Source organism: Notechis scutatus, chromosome 1, assembly GCF_049901735.1.
Source record: "Notechis scutatus isolate UNSWTSFEM ecotype Mainland chromosome 1, rNotScu1.2, whole genome shotgun sequence".
NCBI lineage: Eukaryota > Metazoa > Chordata > Lepidosauria > Squamata > Elapidae > Notechis > Notechis scutatus.
In genome coordinates, this window is record NC_142009.1 from 327,122,035 (window position 1) to 327,146,861 (window position 24,827).

Consider the following 24,827-nt stretch of genomic DNA (forward strand, 5'->3'; position numbering starts at 1 on the left):
AATTATGGTTAGCTTAAGAAAAGTAAAATAAAAACAGAATAGAGAGCCAGTTTTGATTCTGTGGTTAAGGCTAGAAACCAGGAAAACATGAGTTCTAGAGTCCTGCCATGGTCACAAAGCCAGCTGGGTGACCCTGGGCCAGTCCCTTTCTCAGCCTTTAGAAAAAGACTTTTAAAAACTTGGCAAACTACTTTCAAAAACTGGCAAAGAAAATTGTAGGGACCTGTCAAGTTACCAGGGATCATCATTCAAAAAAAGCATAACTAATGTATAAAATGAATGCTTGCCAATAAGCTTCTGTTCAGACAGGATGGAGACCAGTTGTGACAGAAATATATTTCCAGGCTCAACAAATTTACTAATATTATTTCCAGGGCAGCCTGAGTTGGGTGAAGCCATTTTACCATATTTTGTTTAAGGGTTTCTCATAGTCAAGTAACTAGAAATTAATAGGTTGCTAGTCTGATCAGCATTGCTGAGGTGCAAGAAAAAAAAACCCATTTATGAGAACTGCTGTAAGCCGCAGGATTGAAGTTGTGTCTCTTGCCCAGTGAAAAGGGTTGGAGAGCAGGGATAAAAGATGTAACTTCTTAAAGGGATGCTTTCCTATCCTGCAAATTTAATATGTGACATGGGTTTTCCTGCTTTAATGCCGATTATAAATATCCATGTGAAATCACACGAAAAATATTAATAAAAAGAACGATGCTTATTCGTAACAAGCATTCTCAGGTTCAAAGAACTTCCTTCACTTACGGAGGAGGAGGAGGCTAATCTTCATTGCTGATACATTCTGCCTGTTAACAGGGCCTAAACAAGCAAGTTTTGGTAACATTCAGGCTTGGATTTGAATCAACATTTCCTGATAACTAGCAGTGCCGTCTGTTTGCCAACTTTTTTAGAGCTATTATCAAAAAATGGAAAATCTTTTTTTTTTTTTAGTATCTGAAATGTTTAAACAAGGGAGATCAGTCATAATGACAAGCTCATAGCCATCTAAGATCTCCATAAATAATCACTGTACACACACAGTGTAGACAACTCCAGGCTTGGTCAAGCAGCAGTGGACAAGAGTTAGATTAGGTAACCCCACTGATCAAGTTGGATATGACAGGAGCAAGAGTTACATCTCTCATCCCAAAACTCTATATAAGTGGCCTAGTTCATGCATGGCATTAGTATCTCATTTATTAAGTTGCAACCAGCTGGATCATAATCCCATTGAAAAAATTGCATTGGTTGGGTTCATCCACCACTGAGCTATACACAAAAGTCAGACACACTAAACCTTCCTGTTTGCTTAACCTAAATGCACGTGCCAGACCCTGCTTTCCTATATAGTTCCTAGACACAATCTCAAAGCACCTGAATGCTGAGCAGCCATACTTCCCATTTACTCAAGTGGATTCTGGATGATACGTTTTATCTCTTAAAAGCTGCCAGTAGTAAAGTATGTAGTAAGGAAATAGCATTCATATTAACCAGCCAATACTTGCCATGCACAAAATTGTTCCATATTTTAGGGATGTGTAAATTCACTCACAGTATAACCCAAAGCAGACGTGTACATGTCCAAAAGGATTTTGAACAATTAAATAATTGATTTAGTTTACTTTACTTTATTGTCATTGTACCTCATACAACGAAATCAAACACCATCTTCAGTGCACATCATGACCATGAATATAAACACAAATGCACATCCTTCACTCTTCACACATTGAACCAAAAAACCCCAACACCACACCAACACTGCCCTATACAGCAGAATTCAAAAGAGCTACTGCCCTGGGATAGAAGCTGTTTTTCAGCCTATTTGTCCTTGTTTTTATTATTCTTTATCGTCTGCCAGATGGTAATAGTTCAAAAAAAGGGTTCCCGGGATGAGATGGATCTTTGAGAATGTTTTGAGCTTTCTCAAGGCAGTGGGAGCTATAAAGCTCTTCCAAAGAGGGGAGAGGGCAACCAATTATCTGGGCAATGACATTAACCCTCTGGAGTGCTTTCCTATCTGCCACTGTGCAATTGGCAAACCATATTTTCTTCCTTCACCTTGGTGCTGGAGATAATCCTGCATTTCAATTCCCAGATGTCAATGTTCCTCAACCTTGGCAGCTTTGAGATATGTGGACTTCCCATTCTCAGAATTCCCCCAGCCAGCATACTTGGGAATTGCAATCCACATATCTTAAAGCTGGCAAAGTTGAGAAACAATGACCTTTGTTGACTGGAGAATATGGAGATCAGCCTGTAGGAAGCACCAGGTTGAAGAAGTCTACTTTAGGTTAGAATCCACACCTTGTGTTAAAGTCTTTCAAGTACTGACAATATTTGGTTGGCTTGTACTAAACCATTAATGTTGGGTTATAACTGAGACCCTCTTCAGAGAAAGTGGGCCTTGCAAATGAGTGTCTGAAGACTGGCAAATGCTTATAGCATCCATTTCACCCTTTTAAAGATACAAGCCACCACCCCCCACCAGCTGACATCGAGAAAACGTTATTCCAACATCTTAGGCAGAGAAGATACTAACCCTTTTATTTGCAGACCATGGTTCTGCCTTTCAGTTTCTGTCTTTCAACAAACGAGGGCAGTAGGAAGGCTGCAAGAAATGGAAGGAATGACAGATTTTATTTTCTTGGACTCCAAGATAACTGGGGTTAAGAAAATAAAAGATACTTGCTCCTTGGGAGGAAAGCTATGGGAAAGCTAGACAGTATATTAAAAAGCAAATACATCATCGTTGACAAAAGTGTATAGTCAAAGCTACAGCGATGCATGGTTGTGAGAGTTGGACAATAAGGAAGGCAGAGCATCGAAGGATTTATGCTTTCAAATTGTGGTGCCTGAGAAGACTTGAGAGTCCCTTGGACTGCAGGGAGATCAATAACCCTAATCCTAAAGGAAACCGATCCAGACTATTTGGAAGGACAGATACTGAAGCTGAAGCTCAAATACTTTGGCCACCTAACGAGAAGGAAAGACTCCTTAGAAAAGACCCTGATGCTGGATAAGATGGGAGGCAAAAGGAAAAGGGGACTGCAGAGGATGGTTAGATCGTGTCATCAACACAATGAACATGAATTTGGACGAACTGGAAGACAATGGAGGACAGGGGGCCTCGGGCTATGGTCCATGAGGTCACAAGGAGTCAGACATGACTTAGTGATTGAACTGCCTTCCTTATAAATAGGACTTAAAGCAGGCTGATGTGATAAGGGGATGTTTGTACTTAGTCTGTAAATGTTTTGTTCTATAATGTGGGTGGAGAGGAACTGGGATGGGGGGGTACAGTCAGTATTGTGAAAAGGTGCAACTTGCCACAGGTAAATAAACTTGTATCAAGTTACTGTCTGGCTATCAGGACTGAAAGAATATATGAACATCACTCATCTTGTAATCATCTTCCAAAGCAGCAAGATGACAAAAATATTGAACAAATTACACCCATTGTGTAAAATAATATACAGGTAGTCCTCGACTTATGAACATAAGTGGGACCAGAATTTCTGTTGCTAAGCAAGGTGGTTAAGTAAGTTACCTCCAAATTTTATGACCCTTTTTGCCATGGCTGTAAAGGAAATCACTGCAGTTGGTGAGCAAATTGTGGATGTGGTCGCCAAAGGAATCTGGCTCCCCCATTGACTGCCTCTTGAAAGGTCACAAAAGGTATTGCGGGTCCCCAGAATGTTGCAACCATTGTTAAATACATGCCAGTTGCCAAGGAGCCAAAAAAAATTTTTTTAAACACATTTTATTAATTTTAAAGACAAACAAATCATCATTAACCATTACATACTTGAACCTTTTTCCATTATAAATTTTACAAGTCAAATAAAACCTTATTTTATACAATATAATTCTATTTTAAACCATTTCCATATGAGCATACAAATACCTCTTATCCAGTTTCTCTTTACTTCTCTAATTCAATTTCACTATTATTATTTCATCTATTTCTTTCTGACTTGGTTACCATTATTCTCATTCTATATTTCTGCAAGGTTTTATTAATTCTCCCAAAAACATAAACACACAACACACAAACATATAAAAAATCTTTTAGGAAAGTAACTTGGCCCCAGGTACCTCTCTCTACATGGACTTCAATTATATTCATGCTCATCTTACATGTCATTACCTATTTTATTTACCATTCTATGTCTTCTATATTAGCTTCTCCACACATTTCACTCTTCTTAATTCTATCTTATTTAATCCATCTTAATTTGAGTCATTATATTTGTATCTTTTGTCCATTCTTTATTATCCCTTTGTCTCATTCCTTATAATAAAAAAAAAGAATTTCTCCTGAAATCACTAATCAGAGTATGATGCCTTTCTATCTTCCCCCTAAATTAATTAGATTAACATTTAAAATAACACCTAATACCCAATCTGATTCTGCTTGGTACATTCTATCTACTAATTTTTTTAAAAAAATAAAAGAAAAATAATAAATCCAAAATGATTAAATACATAGTTAAATAATAGATCTAAATATTGAATCTTATAACATTCCCATTGCCTTTTCCAAAGACAAATGCTACAATAATAATTTTATAATAACATCAATACCATAGTCATATTAAACTCTTTAATTGAAACTCAATATTCTAAACATTCCCTTTAATATTTTATTAAATTTTAAAATCAATCATTACTAAACATTTCAACATTTTAATCTCTTATTAACTCTTAAACCATTCTAATTTTCAATTTCTAATACAAATGCTACAATACCATCTTATGTACCTTGAAAAATCTTTTTTAAAGAAATTATACTTTTACCCTTTGTCCCTAAAAAGATTCCTCTTTTCCCATCTAATTTCAAAACTTTGTGGCTTTTCTCCACCTTTTCCCTTTCTTTCTTCTCCCACCAGACCTTTCTACCCCCCCTTCTCCTAGCCTCTGCCTTACTGGCTTCCCTTCTCTGTTGTGTTCCTTTTTTCTTTTGTTTACTATCATTATATTGATTTTGCACCTTATTTTTCTCTTTCTTGAGTGTTTTTTTAAATCTTAAGTCCTTCATTTTCCTTCCTTTCTTTCTTCCTTCTTTCTTAGTTAAATTTTGAAATTCATTAAAGATGGCTTCTTCTTCTTCTTCTGCTGCTGCCTCCATCTGTTGTAGTGTTTGTTGATAGGTAGCAAGCGCCATTTCTAAAAAAAGGAAGGCTTCTTTTACACCATCTTTGCCATCTTTTTTTGTTTGCTCATATTCTTTTCTCAGTTCCTCAACAGAAAAAGCCATTATAAATCTTTTCTTTTCTCCCCCCCCCCTCTTTCTTCTTGCAACAATCAAGATATTTCAAAAAATAGAACAATCCCAAAGTCATCAATCAATCCAAGCCAAGACAAAGTTCTCACTTTCTCTTCCTGGGGTAGTATCAATCAAAAAAAGAAAGTCCAAATCTGTATCTTAAAGCCTTATTACAATACATTTCAGTCTTCAGATCCTTAAGGCATCTCCTCCAACAAAATCTTAACATATAAATATATTTTTTGTCCCCTCCCTTCCCACTTATCACATAAAGCCAGTTTTTACCTGAAAAAGACAGGTTTCTCAGTATCCACTTATTGATTCCGTAGGGAAGGAGAGTAAACTTTCCTTTCAGCACCTCAAAATTGCCGCTTATTTTCTCTTCTGGAAGGTATCATTCAAAAAGCCATAATTTCCAGGAATTATGTTAAATATGTCTTAGAGTCCTGGGTCAACCAAGAAAAACTTTCACTTTCAAAGGCTTTCTCCTCTTCCTCCTGCGAATTCTTACCCAGCTGCCGGCTTCTTTGTGGCGGCCATTACGGACCGCCGCTGCACCGTCTTGGGAAAAGGGGGTTCTGCCGGCCGGGGAGGGGGTCTGCAACACCCCCAAACCCCTCTCCGGATCCCCCCTATCTTCAGCCGCCCCTGCAGGGCAGCCTTAGCCCAAGGAGCCAAATTTTGATCATGTGACCATGGGGATCATAAGTGCAAGGACCAGTTATGTCATCTTTTCAATGCTGTTGTAACTTCAAACAGTTGCTAAATGAATGGTTGTAAATTGAGGACTACCTATAGTAAAAGTAAACTTACCAAAGGAAAAAGGAAAAAACACTAAAAAAAGGGGATGTATTTAATTCTGTAAAAAGTCATTTCTGTGTGCTATAGTGGGTCTGGAGTTGAGAATTCTCCCTTGCACAATTTCAATTCACATTAAATATATTCTTACCTGGTCCTGAAACATTTACAAACTTAATAATTCTCTGCACAATTACATATCTTAGGGCAAATCCAGAAAAATTCTTGTTGCATTCTTGTGCAACTGAAAATAGAAGGAATAAATACTTACTAGATGCACGTGATACAGCCAAAGTTAAGCACTTTACTAATTCTAAAAGAGAGAAAAAGATGTCCTGGACTTACCTTTGATTGGTGAAATGTTCTTCCAAATGTTCAAACGATACCGTCAAATCTTTCCTCTGAATATCAAAATAGTATTACAACTTGCTTTGTAAATTGTTACCAATATGACGTATACCTACAGGGCGTGCAAGTGTATTTCATGGCTTGGCTCCTGCAAATCTATGTGGGGGTTACCCTTGAAGACAACCCAGAAGGTTCAACTGATCCAGGATGCAGTGGTGTGAGCAATGATGGGCATGTCTCAGTACTTCTAAAAACCTACAGAGCATTGGGCCTGGTTACTTGAGGCATCATCTATTTCTCGTAGTATCTGCCCAGCCAGTTTGATGTCAAAGGGTTGACATCTTATTGCGACTTCAGAAGTACACATCTGTGGCAGCACCTGCCCTCTGGAATGAGGCTTTGCCCAAAGTCTGGATGCATATCCTCCTCCCCCCCACTTTTTTAGAAGATCCATTCTTCACTCAGGACTGTGTTGAGGAAGAGTGAGAACCTTCACTTCATTATGCTTGCCGTAATATTTAGAGTTGTTGAGTTGGGTACTGTATAAATTTCATAAACAACAGCAATACAATATTTACAATTCAACACTACCCATGTCTATTCAAAAGTAGTTCCCAAGGGAGGTATTCTCAGCTAAAAAGTCAATTCTTGCATCTTCCTTTAATTATTAGTTGGGGTCACTAATAATCACAAGAAGAAAATACCCCATCTGGAAAAGAAACCAGTAGCTTCACAGACAGAATACAAGTATTGGTGCATTCATTTTCACTAGTAACAGTAAGACCCAAGACAGTACAATAATCATTTTACTATGTACAGGGAGAACAGAGTTAAGAAAATAAAGACAGATATTCATACTCCATTCTTTACATTTGTGCACCCTTCATTATATTACTAAAGGCTTATTTTTTTATTGTAGTTACTAGTTTTATAAATGAAACACCAGAACAATGCACTTCAATTTGTTCAGTATATTGTGTTTTTTTTCCTCTGAAGTCTTAATGTCTGCATTTGTATTATCAACTGGTCACAGATATTTTTAAAATCCTTTTCTTTAATTAACCATTAACCAATCAAGTGACATCCAAATGATTTAAAGGTAGGTAGAGGAATGAAAAGCAATAAAACCTTTGGGGTTATTTACATTGGAGATATGAATGGTCCCAACTGAGGAAGAAGCACATGGCTTCACTCATTCATTCAACTATTTTGCCTCAAAAGATCAGAATTAGCCATACAGTGGTTTTCTATGGAAATAAAAATTGGACTTGGAAAAAGAGTATAGATGCTTTTGCACTTTGGTGTTGAAGAAATATGAACAACCAAGAACATATAAAATGAATCATTAAATCAATCCAGAGTTCCCACTTTGATGCACAAATGACCAAGCTCAATTTTGAATGCAAAGATCCAGCTCCTTGAGAAGTCCATAAAGCTGGAGAAAGTGGAAGGAGAAAAGACTCCATTGAAGGAGCAACTTGGGGACAGGTCAAGAGTTAACATCAACTTGATGGCCATGAATCAATGACAACCAAAGCTAAGACTGATAATTCTACCTTCCTGGCTATGGAAAATGTGGGAATAGTGGGACAGAGAAGCATGAAATTCAAAGAGGCCTGCAGGTTTGTCTCTGAACCGAGAGGAGATTCATTCTGCAGAGAAGGTAGAAGATGATCAGGACTTGGAACTATGTTGGAATGAGGTTAGTCCGAAAGGTGCTTTTTCAGGAGGAAACGACTTTCTGGGTTTTCTTTGAAGATGTTTCACTTCTCATCCAAGAAGCTTCTTCAGCTCTACCATCAGAGCTGAAGAAGGGAAACGTCTTCAAAGAAAAACCAGAAAGTGCAGTTGCCTCTTGAAAAAAGCACCTTGGGGACAACCATGGCCTGGATGACTGAAAATCTCCATAGAATGAGGTTAGTGTTATGTGACTGTTCTCACTGGCTCCCAAAGCAACACTAGGTTATAATATTTAGGAACTGCACTCACAATATAGTTCCTTTATCAACTCATTTTTTGATATCAAGACAATAATTAAACCAAAAAGGGTGGGGTGGGGAAAGGTAACATTAGCCAAAGCATGGCGTTTTCTGCAAAAGTCACCAATTAGGTTCCCTACTGACCGAAATAAACATGCCACGTCTACAGGAGCTGACAGCTAAGGAGGACTGGGCTGGGACGGTAGACCACGAGGAAACTCCAAGGCTGCAAACTAGACGAAAATCAATCTCCAAAAGCGGGCAAGAAAACGGCTTTTGCACTCAAAATACTCCCAAGAACTTGGCTTGGAAGGGGGTTAATTATTTTTAGCGCACCTTTTTTTAAAAAGTAACATTCCTTCCCCCCCCCCCCCCTTTGCACCCCGCGACTTCATATCCATATATATTTTTATTACAAAGACAGCTCAGGAAGTCGGGTTTAGGGCGGGGAAGCATCCCTCCCGGCCCAAATCAGCCCCATTCCCTCCCCCCCTCCCCCGCCAGAAGTTGGAAGGCGTGGCCGCGCTTTTAACCCCGAACCTTTACAGCGCGTGGGAGGGGGCGGGGCTACCCCCGGGGGGGGGGTTGAAGGGTGGGAAAAAGGCTTTCCCCGCGCATGCGCTTTCCCCCTTTTTCTCTGCCCTCCCCCTCCCGGTCTTTCATTGTTGGGCTGGAGATGACGTCCTCTTTCTGGGTGGGATAGAGGCGCGGCGAGGCGCCATCGGGTGGAGGGGCGGGTGCGCTGCCGGCAGCCTCCGCTCGGGCTCCCCTCCCCGCCCCGTCCAACCTCCCTCCCTCCCTCCCTTCTTCCTTCCCTCCCCCCCTTCTCCGGGCCGGGCTGCTGGATGAAGGCGGCGGCAGGGCCAGCAAACAAAGGCGGCGGCGGAGGAGGAGGCAGGGGGGCGGGATCCTAGGCGAGCGGAGCCGATCTGGGGGCGGTGCGGCGGCGGCGGCGGCGGCAGCAGCCCGAGAGAGCGCCCCGAAGCCGGAGGCAGGGAGCCCGTCCCAGGCTGGGGGGGCAGCAGCAGGAGGAGGAGGAGGAAGAGGCGGAGGAGGGGGAGCTGCAGGCAGCCATGCCCAGCGCCATCTACCAGCTGGATGGAGAAGCCTCCCGCTGCTGCCCCCCGTCTGGCTTGGGCGGGCTGCTGACCCCCCAGATCGCGCAGCAACCGGCTTGTTCCGGCAGCAGCTTCGCCCTGCCTGCCGGCCCCGAGCAGCCCAGCCTGGAGCCGCCTTCCCCGCCTCTCCTGCAAGAAGCCGAGGCGCCCCTCCGAGACTCCGCGGCGGAGCTTTCCTTGGCCTTGGAGCAGCTTTCCATCTTAGGGCTGGCGGCAGAGGAGGAGGAAGAGGAGGAAGGAGAAGGCGGGAGAGAAGAAGCGGAGGAGGAGGAGGCGGCGGCGGCCAAGGAGGATGGAAGAAGAAGAAGAAGAGGAGGAGGAGGAGGACCACGACCCGAGGACGACCTGATGGAGGCAGGTGATCCAGGAGGGCTGGATCCCTTCGGCTACCATGGGCTGCCTCCCCTGGCAGCAGCGCCGCCCGCAGGTGGGGGCCTGGTCCTGCTGGAGGCCGAGGGCAGCCCCCCGGCCTCCAACTCCGTCTCCCCCGTGGAGATCCTGGGGGCCTTCCCGCCCCATCTGGGGCACCCCCCTCCGCCACAGCACCCCCTGCTGGACGGGCAGCTGGGCATCATCGGCAGCCGCAAGAAGAGTGTCAACATGACGGAATGCGTCTCGGTGCCCAGCTCGGAACATGTGGCAGAAATCGTGGGCCGTCAAGGTAAAAAACAAAAAAACCGTCCAAGAATGCAAGAAGAGTTGGTTGGTTGTGCCCATCATAAAGTTAAGCCCATCGGTAGGAAAGGGCGGGTCCCCCATCCTTAGTTTCTGCCCCCCCCACATCTGCCCCTAGATCCTCTCACCCCCTCCCCAATTACTCAGCAATCTCCTACATAGTTTTTCAAAAGTCTTGGGAGGGTTTCGTTTTAGGTGGGTTTGTCCCTTTCTCTCGAATTTATTTGGGGATGAAAAGAGCTTTCTTTCATTTTTTTTAAATTTCATTTTATTTTTAAAGCAACATCCATAGCACCCACCCCATGTTTGGAGGAAATAAAACAAACTGCTGGTCCTTTTGTTTTCTGTTTTTTTTTTTAAGGAAAACTTTGGAAGGGGAGGTGAGCCTGCTTGGGGCAACCGATGTATGTGCACACCCCAATCTTTAAGGTTGTTTTATGTAAGCATTTAGAAATGCTGCATTCCCCCAGATTGTAGCTTTCTAAATGTGAAAACTGACAGACTTCAGTTTTCTCTCTATGCCCCAATACCAACTTTTCCAGCTTTTGTGTGGCTAAATCCAGCCATATTTGGCTTTGTATTTCTCTTCCTTAATTCATACTTCACTGAAATCTAGAAAACCAAGGAACGCCTAATTTCTGGGCCTGTTCCATTTGGCTTTGGGGAGACTTTAAAAGCTTCTTTGTTCTTTTCGTGTGACAGAAATGTGGAGAGGAAGGAAGGAAGGAAGGAAACTAAAAAACTTTCGACATTTACAGTTGGAAAAATTATTCCAGAAATAACAATATTCCATTTCCACTTATTTTCCCTTTGTTTTGAGAGAACCAAGTGAGCATCTTTATGAATTGTATTTAAAGTAGGTAATCCTTGTTTTAAAAAGACAAGGTGCTACACACATTGAGGAGATACATTTGAGCACAGGTTTGGATGCTTGTTGTTCTTTCTGGACGAGGAGGCTATAAGAAGTTATAAGTTGGCAAACTCGAACCCACCTTCTGGAATCCATGCGGAATTGGTGTCATCTGTGCCCCGTTTTTCAGGTCCCACTTCTTTTGGGACCCATGTTGTTCCTTTTGCAAATTGCTCACTCAACATAATTCCGATTATTCACATTCTTGCCTTCTTTCCATACATTTTAACATTTTGATTTATAAAACCCATTTTTTTTCCTTAGCAGCAAAGGTATAAAGAAAATGAGCAAGTTTCAATGGGCAAAGATGAGCGTATGGTGGGCCAAATCTTGAACTGATGCTCCTCTGTCTTCCTTTGCTGGTTTTGCATTTGAAAGCTACCATAATAAATGCCAAAATATATTGTAGAAAAATGTACCTTTCCTTTTTTTCCAAAGCTGGAACATTTTAAGACATTCTCCAAGTATCTAAATAAGAATTACTCCAGCTCTTTGTTTATAGCCAGCCTAAGTTGTGTAACATTTTTGTATTTTTAAAGTTCGTAATTTGGGGGTCTGTATCAGTCTTTTCCCCCTTGTCAATGGGGCACATATCTGCCCTATTGTTCGCTTTGTTAGCTGAGACCATGCTGTGTTGAGCGCGGTGACATCACGCTCCTTGTATCCTATTGGATAATTCTGGAAGTACCCCCCCCTTCCCCTCCCGCCCCTATTTGGCCACGCCCAATTTATATTAGGCCATGCAGCTCGCCTTCCAACTTTTTTCTGCTTTTCCTGTCTTAGCAGAAGTCAGGATTTAATTCCTCAAGAAGGCAGCCTGAGGTTTTTACTGTCCAATCAGGTAAATCTTCTCACTATCTCTAGCACATAGAGTGTGATTGGTTAGTGGCAGATAAAACACAGTGTTTGCTCAGAGGTATCTTTTTTAGAAAATCTGGTCCTGCTTGTAAATAGTGATGTTGACCAAATAGATTTTGATTGTAGTTGCATTGCGCCTTAAAGATTTAAAAAAAACTAGAAGTTTTTATGTAACTCCATGAAAAATATGCATGGGGAACTCTTTTTTTAAAAGTTATTGCTAGCATACATCCAACAACAAATTTAACAGAAGAAATTTATCTGGGAAGTAAAGTTTGGTTGTGTAGTGCAAAATATACAATTTAAACAATACAGTTTTTGCATTTCCTTGTATATTTTGTTAGGTAAAAGATTTCTTAGGTATCTGAATTTTATGTAGATTAGCACAATCTTCAGTCTTGAAAATGCACACATAGATCCCCTATTCAGCTTCAAGTTTTTAGCTCTCATCAAGAAACAGAGTTTCCATCCCTTTTCCTTTATGACCTGAAATTCAAATTTCACTTCAGGTATGAACCCAGATTCTCCAAGTTTGTTCAGCCATCATGCTTTGCTGTTAAAGATGAGGTACCGTAATTAGGAAGGGGGAAAAGGCTGATGCCTCCTAAAGTTTCACCTGCAGGATAGGTATTGGGCCAAAAACAATTTTAGCATCATTTTCCTCTGTTTGCTTTTTATTTTTAAAGATGGTATCTTGCATTATTTTTTCTTCTGAAGGGCCTAAACATCTCATGTCAGTCCAGAAAAGACCACTGTTGGAAAGAATATAGCATCTTCTATATAATGAACTTTTATTTTTAATTACTTTCGTCCGAGGTTGTTGAAAAGACCTTCCAAAATTAAATCTGAACCCAGTGAAATCAGGCAAATAATAGACATGCAATGTGATTTTTCTCACTTTGAAGGATTATCTCCTTCAAGAGTGTCATGGAAAAATGGATCCATTCCTTTTTTTAAAATTATTTTTAATTTTATTTTATTTCAAAATCTGTAGTGAACAGTACATTGTCTGGGTCAATTTACTTTATACAAAATCTTGATAACAATGATGATATTAAATATACATAATATTCTTTCAGCTTACATTGTAATTATAATGAATTCTATTTTGTGGAAGAATATAAAATAGTGTTTTTCCAATTTCTACTTTCTATGTGTTATTACTAGCCTCTAATACAACAATTCCCATATTAAGAGGTATTATGTATCTATTCATCATCTTATTTTTTACTTTTTAAGCCTTCATAATAGTAATCTTGACTTCTTGATTTTGCTTATACATATTAATTAGAATAGCTTCTATCATATAACAGTATGCATAATAACATTTTCCCAATTTTTAATGTCTAGCTCTATTTTTTAGTCTTTACTAAAACAAATCCCATATTAAAATGTATTCTATATCTATCTACCAATATGATTTCTGCAATAGAGTGGTCAAAGTCTGGAATGCCCTACCTGATTTGGTTGTCTCAGCTACAAATTTTCACAGTTTCAGTCACAAATTGACTTCCGTGGACCTTACTTCATACTTACGTGGTCAGTAGAAGGGGCGTGCATAATTATGTGCACTAACATGCCTATCATCCCTGTCATTGTATATTTATTCTCTTATTCTTGTTCTCATTTTTGTTTGACAAATTCCAATAAATAAAAATAAGCCATCTCTTGCCCTTTTTCGTATTTCAACTCTTATTGATTTTTTGATCAGTCTCCCTTGCTCCTCCCTTGGGATCTTGTACGAAATCCTGCTTTTCTTTCTGAATCCCTTGATGATTTTTACTTCAGTGGATTGTGATGTCCTTCTGGACAGGTGGAACTGAGTCTTGGAGAATGAATGTTGCCTTGCGAAGTTGTTTCCTTAGCCCCTTTGAGGGCCAAATACAAGTAGTCTTTGACATATAATCACAATTAAGCCCAAAATTTCTGTTGCTAAATGAGACAGGTGTTAAGTGAGTTTTGCCCCATTTTACAACCTTTCATCCCACAGTGATTAAATGAATCACTGCAGTTATTAAGTTAGTAACACAGTTATTAAGTGAATCCTGGCTTCCCCTTTGACTTTATGTCAGGTTCCGCGTCAATAAACTGAGAATAACCACAAACGCGCTTTGCTTTGCCTTTGAAGTGTTTATCAGGGTTTAATTGTCAGGGTCACAAAAAGTGATTACGTGACACTAGGATACTCAGGCTGTCATAAATACATGCCCATTGCCAAGCGTTCAAATTTCGATCACGTGACCATGGGGATGCTGCAACGGTCATAAGTGTGAAAAAAGTCATAAGTCTTTTTTTTCCAGTGCTGCTGTAATTTTGAACAGTCTCTGCCGTCCCTGTCCTATTGTTTCTTTTATTTTTATTTTTATTTATATTTATATATATTTGTTTTCTTAAGTTTTCGCAGGTACTTACATGTATGGCATTCAGCTTTGTTCAGGTATTTTCCCACGTCATTGTAGTTGTGCTTTTAAAGTTGTAGCAACATTTGGCAGAATCTCATCTGCCATCATCAGGCTTCTGTATGAAGATGAACACTATAGAGAAGCCTGATGATGGCAGATGAGATTCTGCCAAACGTGCTACAACTTTAAAAGCACAACTACAATGACGTGGGAAAATACCCGAACAAAGCTGAATGTATATACACACACACACACACACACACACACATATACATACACATACATACACATGTATTCATAACTATGTTTTTACTTATACCTATTATCTTGTAAGCAGTTGACAAACCAAATAAAATAAATAAAAATAAAATAAATGAATGATTGTAAATGGAAGACTACTTCTAGTGATACCTGAGGAATAATAGACAATACCATGGCCGTTACTGTGTGCTGCACATAGGTAACAGAGCACTTGTAAGCAGCACAGTTATGGGGACACCTCCCTAGATATCTTGTCTTCTCCCTTTCCCTCAGACCTTAACAATGGAAGGCTGCAAAGCAAAACACCAGACATGATCTTCAGCCATCACTGGGCCCCATGAAGGACGGAAGCATTCTTAGAAAATAAAACAGGATGGGTGGTTGCAGCCCCAGCTTTATTGAGCTCTTGTCCATCGGACTAAAAATAAGGCAGAAATGGTAGAAAGTATCTTCTACCAAAAGCCAGGAAGGCTGATGAATAATAATCTCTCCATTTCAAGTGGGGCTTTGGGATCAACCATGCCCTCCCACCAGAGGTGGCATTCAGCAGGTTCTGACCAGTTCTGGAGAACCGGTAGCAGAAATTTTGAGTAGTTTAGAGAACCGGCAAATACCACCTCTGACTGGCCTCTCCCCCATCTATTCTCTGCCTCCCAATGAGTCCCAGCTGATTGGCTGGGTCTTCTTTGGTTGCCCTGCACAGGAGAACAGAGCTGGAAAGCAGGTTAGTGGGGTGGGGAGGGAATGGGATTTTGCAGTAATCTCTCCCCAGGAGTGGGGTGGGAATGGAGATTTTGCAGTATCTTTCCCATGCCACGCCCACCAAGCCACGCCACAGCTACCAAGCCATGCCCACAGAACTGGTAGTAAAAAAATTTGAATCCCACCACTGCTTCTCCCACTAGGGAAATCATTCTGTGAGAAAGCCTACAACACTATCAAAGATCTGAATGTGCCCTTCAGCCCAGGTGCAGCCAACAGGTTGTGGCCCTCATCCTTGTAACTCTTTGCTGCCTAAGTCCAGTTGAGCCATCAATAGCCTTGCTTAGATTCATTGCTGGACTGCATAAGGGTGCATAAAGCCATTGACTGAATTGAAACGGATGGGTATTAGATTTTTATCCCGCCTTTATTAGTGTTCTAAATAATTCAAGGCAGAAAACATATCTAGTAGTCCTATTTTCCTCCTGTTTTCCTCACAACAACCACCCTGGGAGGTGGGTTGGACTGAGAGAGCAGGACTGGCCCATGTCACCCCACTAACTTTCATGCCTAAGGCAGGAGTTGAACTCAGTCTCCTGGGGATTGGCCCAAAGTTATCCAGCCAACTTTCATCCTCAAGGTGAGACTAGAACTCACAATCTCCTGGGGATTGGCCCACAGCCAGCTTTCATGCCTAAGAGAGAACTAGAATTCATAGTCTCCTGATTTCTAGACCAGTATTTTCACCATTACACCAAAATGGTCAATGGGTCAATAAAAGATTTAGCCGTTGTTCTACAGAGGGCTGGCTCAGGAATTCTGGGAACTGAAGTCCACAACTCATAAAAGGGCCATAGTTCCCCACCTCTGCTTTAAAATATCACATTCCAAGGTCTTCCTGGACTTTTTTTTGGTATTCCTGGATCTTTGCAAGATAGAATGGCCAAAGTGCTTTTGCAGGACAATGTGGTATATCTTGGCGCTTTGGGGTCCTATTGAAAGATTCCAAAAATTGAACCCAGGACCTTCACAAGCCCCTCCCCCAACGGCTTTGCTATTCAACTATGAGTTCCCAGGCTGTCTCTCTCGCCCACTCGTTGGTTATACCCACCCAATCAAGTCACATTTCTAGGAATTGTAATTCTAGGGTCAGGAATAGTCCGCCTAGTCAGAGTCTAAGCCAGGGGTCCCCAACCGCCGGTCCGCGGACCGTACCGGGCCACGGAACAAGCCTTACCGGGCCGCTGGTTGCTGGGCGCCGCCATCTTTTTGGTAAAAAAGCAATTTTTCGTCAAAAGATGGCGGCGCCAGCGCTGGTGAGCTTTTCGGGTAGAAAGCCATTTCTACCTGAAAAAGCTCACCAGAAGCGCTGGCTCCTATTTTGACGAAAATCACTTCCGTGACGCCACCGGAAGTGATTTTTCGTCAAAAAAGATGGCGGCGCCAGCTGACGCCGGAACCGGGCTGCGCGCCAGCTGACGCCGGAACCGGGCCGCGGCGTCGAAAGGTTGGGGATCCCTGGTCTAAGCAATCTGCTTCAGAGCTTAAATCCTGTGGTTTGTGAACAGAAGGGAAGGGAAATTCCAGCCAAGAATACTTTGCTCTTAATCACACATATGCAAGCTGCTCTAGAAGCATACAAGTGGTCCTTGACTTACGACCACATTTGGGATCAGAATTTCTGATGCTAAACAAGGCAGTTGTTAATGAGTCACACCCACTTTGATGGCCCACTTTTTGCCATGGTTAAGTGAAATACTGAAGTTGTTAAGTTGAATCACACGGTCGTTAAGTAAATCTGGTTTCTCCCATTGTCTTGGCTTGTCAGAAGCCAGCCCGGAAAGTCGCAAATGGCGATCATGTGACACACACACACACACACACACGGATGCTGCAGCTATACGTGCAAGTTGCCACGCCCCTGAATTTTGATCATGTTACTGCATATGTTGTGACAGTCATAAGTGAAGGGACAAATCATAAGTCACTTTTTTCAGCACTGTTGTAGCTTTACAAATCTAACAGATAATCAGAATTGGAAGGAACTTTATGGGTCACCTAGTCCAACCCTCCGCCCAAGCAGGAGACCCTACACCATTTCTGACAGTTGGGAGTCCAATCTCTTCTTGAAAGCTTCCAGTGATGAAGCTCCTACAACTTCCAAAGGCAACTTCTGTTCCATGGGTTGATTGTTCTCACTGTCAGAAAGTTTCTCCTTATTTCCAGGTTGAATCTCTCCTTGTTCAGTTTCCATCCATTTATTCCTTGTCTGGCCTTCGGGTGCTTTAGAAAATAGCTTGACCCCTTTCTCTCTGTGGCAGCCCCTCAGATATTGGAAGACTGCTATCATGTCTCCCCTGGTCCTTCTCTTCACTAGACTAGCCAGGCCCACTTCCTGTAACCGTTCTTCATATCCCTTAGTCTCCAGTCCTCTAATCATCCTGGTTGCTCTTCTCTGCACTTTTTCTAGAGTCTCAACATTTTTTTTATAGTGTGGTGACCAAAACTGGATGCAGGACTCTAGGTGTGGTCTTACTAAGGCTTTATAGAGTGGTATTAGACATGATAGCAGTCTTCCAATATCTGAGGGGCTGCCACAGAGGGAGGAAGGGGTGAAGCTATTTTCTAAAGCACCCGAAGGCCAGACAAGGAATAATGGATGGAAACTGAACAAGGAGAGATTCAACCTGGAAATAAGGAGAAACTTTCTGACAGTGAGAACAATCAACCAATGGAACAGAAGCTGCCTTCAGAAGTTTTGGGAGCACCATCACTTGAGACTTTCAAGAAAAGATTGGACTGCCATTTGTCAGAAATGGTGTAGGGTCTCCCACTTGGGCAGGGAGTTGGACTAGATGACCTACAAGGTCCCTTCCAACTCTGATTATCTGTTCTCTGTTAAGTACCTGTGAAATCCTCCTCAGAACTCGAGCTTGAGCACCTCAGACTAAAAAAAAAAGAAAGGAAACTGGACAATTAAGTTCTATTTATTTGTTTATTTGGAAATTTATATTGCCACCTATTCGCACATGGCAATTCAAGGCACCATGTGCGAAAAGGTTTTGCAGCGATGCTTTCCATAAATTGTGTTCTTTTTTTAAAAAAAACAGCTTTTTTTTTTCTTTTCCCTCCTGCAACATGGGTAAGAACAAATTTCCTTTCTCATAAGATTGTCCTCAGGATCGTCTATTAAAAATAGTGACAGGGAGGGCAGCAATTTCCTGGCCTGATCAGCGTTATACATATTCAATCATAATCCTCCTCTGTCTGATTTTCTCTTCAGACTCCCGAAAAATTTAGTATTGCACACATTTTTTTTCGGGCATACCTTTTTTTGTGTGTGTAGTTTTTTGGATGTAGACAGAGCAAAGATCACAGTGGATTCACCCCTATAAAATATTAGGTCATTGATTCTGAAGAGAAGAAAATAAATAGAAACTAGGTATAAGATTAGTAAATATATCAAGCATCTTATAATAATGGAATAATGGATTAGGGGCAGATAAAATGGAGGAGTTTGCAGAGTGCGAGTAAATCCTTGTAAGCTGCCAGGAGTCACTGCAAGTGAATTTGGTAGCATCTAAGTAGTCCTCGATTTACAATCATTCATTTAGTGACTGTTCAAAGTTACATCGGTACTGAAAACAGTGACTTGAGATCATTTTTCACACTTATGACCATTACAGCATCCCCATGGCCACATGCTTTCAGGCGCCTGACAACTGGCTTGTGTTTACGACAGTTTCACTGTCCTGGGTCACTTTTGTAACTTTCCCAGCTGGTTTCCGATAAGCCAAGTCAATGAGGGGGAGCCAAATTCACTTAACGACCTCATGATTCACCTAACAATGGCAAGGATTCACTTAACTGAGGCAAAAAATGTCATAAAATGACCATAAAATTTTAACAACTGCATAGCGATGGACGTTTTAGGCTCCATTGTGCCTAAAATGTCGACTATGTGTATAAATTTTCTTCAATAAAGTTTGGCGCTCCTTTGACCCAACAGGGCACAGCGGTTGCCAACCTGGATAATATCAAGAGGAGGCCAGACCAATTCTCTGAGTAACTGTGGCTCGTCCATGTTCTATCTGATTATCTTTGTTTTCCACAGGAGAATCTTAACCCCTCAGGATGGGGAAATGTTCCAGTTTGCTTTGTGAAAGCAGAACATGAGGATAAAAGAGGGTTTTGGTCACATTAGTGATTGCAAAAGTGTTTTTCCCAATCTGAATGGCCGAAAAGTGCCCTCTGTGCATCCTCTTTTGTGTCAGCAGTGCTTTTTAGGATAAATTAACATTGGGAGGCTCAGCATTTTATGTGGAGGCCTTCGTGTTATTTATGAGCAATAAATATTCATCATATTAACAGTTAACATGGAGCTTCTGTGTACAGGAGCAATACAGGTAGTCCTCAAATTGCGACCGTATTTGGAAACAAAATTTCTGTTGCTAAGCTAGGTGGCCTGTTAAGGGAGCCACTCTCGATTTTACAGACTTTGGCCACAGTTGTTACGTGAATCAAACAGTTGTTAAGCGAATCCAGGATCCCCCACTGACTTTGTCTGACAGAAGCCAGCTTTGGAAGATCACAAAGGATGATCACCTGAACTCAGGATGCTACAACTGTTATAAATGCTGGTCAGTTGCCAAGCACCCAATTTTTGATCATATGACTCTGTGGATGCTGCAACAGTTATAAAGTACAAGAGCTGGCTGTAAGTCACTTTTTTCAGTGCTGTTGCAATGTCAATCCGTCACTAAATGGATTGTTCTATACCAGATCCCAAAGACCAGCAGCAAAACAGGGCGAAGGGCTTATTTTCTGTTCTAACCTCTTCCAAAAAAAATTTGAGGCATCGAACTACTTGTTCTGATCTCTGGGAAGTAGCCCTGGGTTTTTCTTGAAATAGCTCCTCCAACTTGCCTGGGTTGTACAGCTGTAAAATCCAGCTCCGTTCCTTTTGGATGCCAAATGCTCAAAAAGAATTTAAAGATTAAAAAAACTCCAAAAAGATATGAGGGGGACGACAACAAAAAAAGATAAATTCTATAAAAATAGTCCATGTCTCTATTCTAGGGAGAGAGGGAGTTGAGATGCGTTCTTGAACCATCCAGGATTTTTTTTAAAAAATGACCTTTAAAGCAAATGAAAATCTAGTTTCTTTAGGGATGGAACACGTACATCTCTACACGCTGCTGAACTATCGTGTCTAAGCCTTGCTTCCCTTCCCTAAGGATCTCCTCTTCTGTTAAAATAGAACAAGTTTCTAGTCCATACCAGTAAAGGTAGTCCACAACTTACAGTCATTCCTTGAGTGACCATTTGAGGTTACAACAGCGCTGAAAGAAGTGACTTACAACTAGTGATCGCACTTATGACCACTATAGTATACCTATAGTCATATGACCAAACTGTAGGGTTTTGGCAACAGGCATGTATTTACGATCGTTGTAGCATCCCAGGGTCTTGACATTGCCATTTGCAACTTTCCCAGCCGGCTTGTGACAAGCAAAGTCACAAATCCCCATGTTGGCTGGGGAATTCTGGAAGTTGGGGGTCCACAAATCTCAAATTTGCCAACATTGGAAGCACTGCCATAAGAGGAAATGGAGCATTTTGCCTCTTGATTCTCCCCTCTCTATGGAGGGAGAGAAAGGGAGGGGATGAAATTTGGGGTTCTTAAGAGGTGCTTTAAAATCTGTGTTTTGCCCTTAAATTGTCCAGTTATTTAAAATAGTAAGAGGAGAAAAGGTAGTTCCACCTCTTCCAGAGGATTACAATACAGGTAGTTGTTGACTTATGAGCACAATTAAGCCCAGAATTTATGTTATTTAGCGAGATAGTTGTGAGTTTTGTCCCACTTCATAACCTTTCTTGCCACAGTTCTTAAATGAGTCACTGCAGTTGTTAATAACACAATTGCTAAGTGACTTCCCCATTGACTTTGCTTGTCAGAAGGTGCAAAAGGTGATTTACATGACCCTGGCACAGAGCAATCCTCATAAATACATGCCAGTTGCCAAGCATTCAGATTTTGATCATGTGACCACGGGAATGCTTCAACAATCGTTAAGTGTGAAAAAAACGGTTGTAAGTTGAGAACTATAGATGGAGTGCTTTGGGGCAGGGGAAAATGTGGCCTGCAGGATTTGGAGGTGATTCTGGGAGGTGGGATGCATTGCATCTGAAAGGCCCAGGTTGGGATAGTCATAAAAATTCTACTTGTTGTTATGGAAAGCTGTTTTTTGACAGCGCAATTTCTTATGCAGCGATACATTTCTAACCAAGACTAAAATTTATAAATAGAGTTCTCCATTAGCTGACATGTCCCTTTTGTTCTTCTCGTCTTCGATATCTCTGTCTTTCAGGATGCAAGATCAAAGCCCTGAGAGCGAAAACTAACACTTATATCAAAACACCAGTGAGAGGAGAGGAACCCATTTTTATTGTAACGGGGCGGAAAGAAGATGTGGAGATGGCCAAGCGAGAAATCCTTTCAGCTGCCGAGCACTTCTCCGTGATCCGGGCCACTCGCAACAAAGTCAACGGCATGGCTGGCTCAGTCCTGGCGCCTCCGAACCTCCCCGGCCAGACTACCATCCAAGTACGGGTTCCTTACCGTGTGGTCGGGCTAGTGGTGGGCCCAAAGGGAGCAACCATCAAGCGCATCCAGCAACAGACACACACCTACATCGTGACCCCAAGTCGGGACAAGGAGCCGGTGTTTGAAGTGACAGGCATGCCGGAGAATGTGGACCGGGCGCGTGAGGAGATCGAGGCTCACATCACCATGAGGACGGGCTCCTTCATCGACATCAACATCAACAACGACTTTCATTCCAACGGCACTGACGTTTGCCTCGACCTGATGGGTGGCAATCCGTCCAGCCTGTGGTCAAAAGCACCTCACCCTACCCGGCGGACTGTGCCCAGTTTACGTAACGATAACCTCGGTTCCTCGGGTAGTGCTACCTCGGCCACCGAGCCTTACTTTGGGGGCCATGTGGTTGAAAGCCCCCCCACGGGCTCCTTTGTTTCCAACAACAGCAGTTACTCATTCAGCGAACCTCCAGCTCCCGGACTGGGCTCTGATGACGGTGATTTTGGGTTTGACTTCTTGGCCTTGGATCTCACCACGCCAACCACCATCTGGTCCCCCTTCGAGGCTCCCAGCAATTCCCTCCAGGCCTTCAGCAGTTCTTCCACCTCCTCAGTGAACGGCAATGCTCAGAGACGCAACAGCACACTCAGCACCTCCGCCACACCTCGGCATTCACCCACCCTTCCAGACCCTGGCGTGGCTCTGGAGCATCCTTTGGCCCGGCGCATCCAGAGCGATCCAGTCAGTGCCCTGTCCTGGCTGCCGGCCCAGGGTTCCATGTCATCCTTCTCCAACAGCACCGGCTACTCATCCTCTTCCCCGTTACCGAGCAGCATCTCTGCCACTTCTGGCTCGCCTACTGATTCTAACAGTTCAGAACGGGCTCGCAAGAATTCCCGCGAGTGCATGGTGTGCTTTGAGAGCGAAGTGATTGCTGCCCTCGTGCCCTGTGGCCATAACCTCTTCTGCATGGAGTGTGCCATGCGCATCTGTGGCCGGATTGAGCCCCAGTGCCCTGCCTGCCACGCACCAGCCACGCAAGCCATCCATATCTTCTCATAGCCACTGAGTGGGTGGGACTCACCATGCATTTACTGCCCCCCACACACACACACACACTTCCTTTCCTTCCAAAACAAACCCAAAAGAACAACAAAGAACATGGCTTTTTTCAAGCGTCTAATTGTTTATATCAACATTTTTTTGGAAATCAGAACATGCGAAAGAACCTGGAGGGGTGGTAAGGGAAATGGAGTATGTCCTTTTGGATCTTGCCTGGTGAAAGGAGATATGTCGAGGTAGAGCGAGGGAAAATAATATTGGTGGTGGGAGGGGAAGATGATGAGAGTCTTCACCATTTAGGGCAGCTGTCAGAGGTGTCAATGTCAACTCACAGAATTCCCTATCATGGCCATGGCTGAGAATTCTGGGACTTGAATACCTATGCGCCTGAGGGCTGAATTGCATTTTGTGCTTGGCAAGAGCCAGCTTTCAAAGCTGGGCAAAAAAATATATATCTGTTCAAATATTGTTTACAGAATAGCTTTAACTCTCAACCCCATAAGCACAGGCTGGGTTGGGTTAAATGTTTGCTGTTCCTCATGCCCTTTTGCCCCAAACAGTATTTCTTTTTGCAAAGATAAATCAAGCAAAAGTCCATATTGTGCACTTTTAAGATTTCTTTTTCTTTCTTTCTTTTTTCCTTCCTTTTTCTTTTTTTCCTTCCTTTCTTTCCCACCTACCTTCCCTTCCTTCCTTCCTTCCTTTCTTCCTTCCTTTCTTCCTTCCTTCCTCTTATTCCTTTACTTTTTTTGTATGCAGTCCTGAAGAGAAAGAAAGCGTGAACATAATTTTTCGTTGTTGGCAAGACAAGTGTTATCTGCATTTGGCTGGTCCCCCAAATTATATAAATTGATATTAACTCTCAAGGGGGACCAATAAGCTGGAGGGGAGAAGTCGGGCAGGCTCCCTTAGGGAGGGCAAAGAAGGAAAAATAAATATCAGCATAATACGCACACGCAAAAAAGTCTCTTTTTTATGTTGGACTTTTTAAAGTTTATTTTTTACCTCTGTGTATATGTAGGGAATTTCTAGGAAAATAGTTACTTTATTGAATAAATTTTAAGAACTAAAATATATTTTATTTTTTAAGAAAAGGGGCTTGGCATTGGGTGGGGGTAAGGACCAGACCTTTAACCATCCAACGGCTAAAGTTCTGAAATATATACATATAAATATATATATTTTATATATATATATATATATGTATATATATATGTATATGTATATGTATATGTATATGTATATGTATATGTATATATATATATTTGTTGATCTGACTTGACAGTTATGAAAATTGTATCCAGAGTTTTATTTTTTTTTTAAACTTCAAAGCCTTCTTAATAATGATAATGCTGATGATGATAATAATAATAATAAAAGACTTTTTACTATCTGACAAATCTGTCCTGGTAATCTAGTAAAGTCACTTTTGGGAATTATAATCCACATGTTTTATTTGTCTTTATAGCTTGTCTAGAATTTGGCAAGGTAGGTTGCGACAAGAGGGAGGGGCTAGCCCAAAGTCAGCCAATAAGCTTCTGAGGCTGAAAAGGGTCTTAAACCTGGTTTCCCCACTCCTACTCCAGCACCTTCCTCACCATACCTTATTGGCTCATGGGCTGAGAAAAGGCGGGACTGGCTATCCCTGCTTTAGTCCATCACCTTAATCATAGAATTTATCCCGGATGTTAGGTTGAGAGGGAGGGTGTGGCCCTATGTCTTCCAGTCCAGAGAGTCCCTGTGGCTGAGGAGGAAACTGAACCTGGGTCTTCCCAGATTCATTCGAGCACTGAAACCACTATACCACCCTGGTTTTCTGGCGGTTTCAATAGTATACTGATTTACAGAAT

At 42.0% G+C, this 24,827-nt stretch overlaps 1 protein-coding gene across 1 annotated transcript; it reads left to right on the plus strand.

Moving 5' to 3' along the window:
• Positions 1 to 9,306: 9,306 nt before the first annotated feature.
• On the plus strand, positions 9,307 to 24,045 carry MEX3D (mex-3 RNA binding family member D). Its single transcript, XM_026681091.2, has 2 exons — positions 9,307 to 10,164; positions 21,683 to 24,045. The coding sequence occupies exons 1-2, from the start codon at positions 9,459 to 9,461 to the stop codon at positions 22,975 to 22,977; spliced, it is 2,001 nt and encodes a 666-aa protein (XP_026536876.1). The 5' UTR covers positions 9,307 to 9,458; the 3' UTR covers positions 22,978 to 24,045.
• Positions 24,046 to 24,827: the final 782 nt, after the last annotated feature.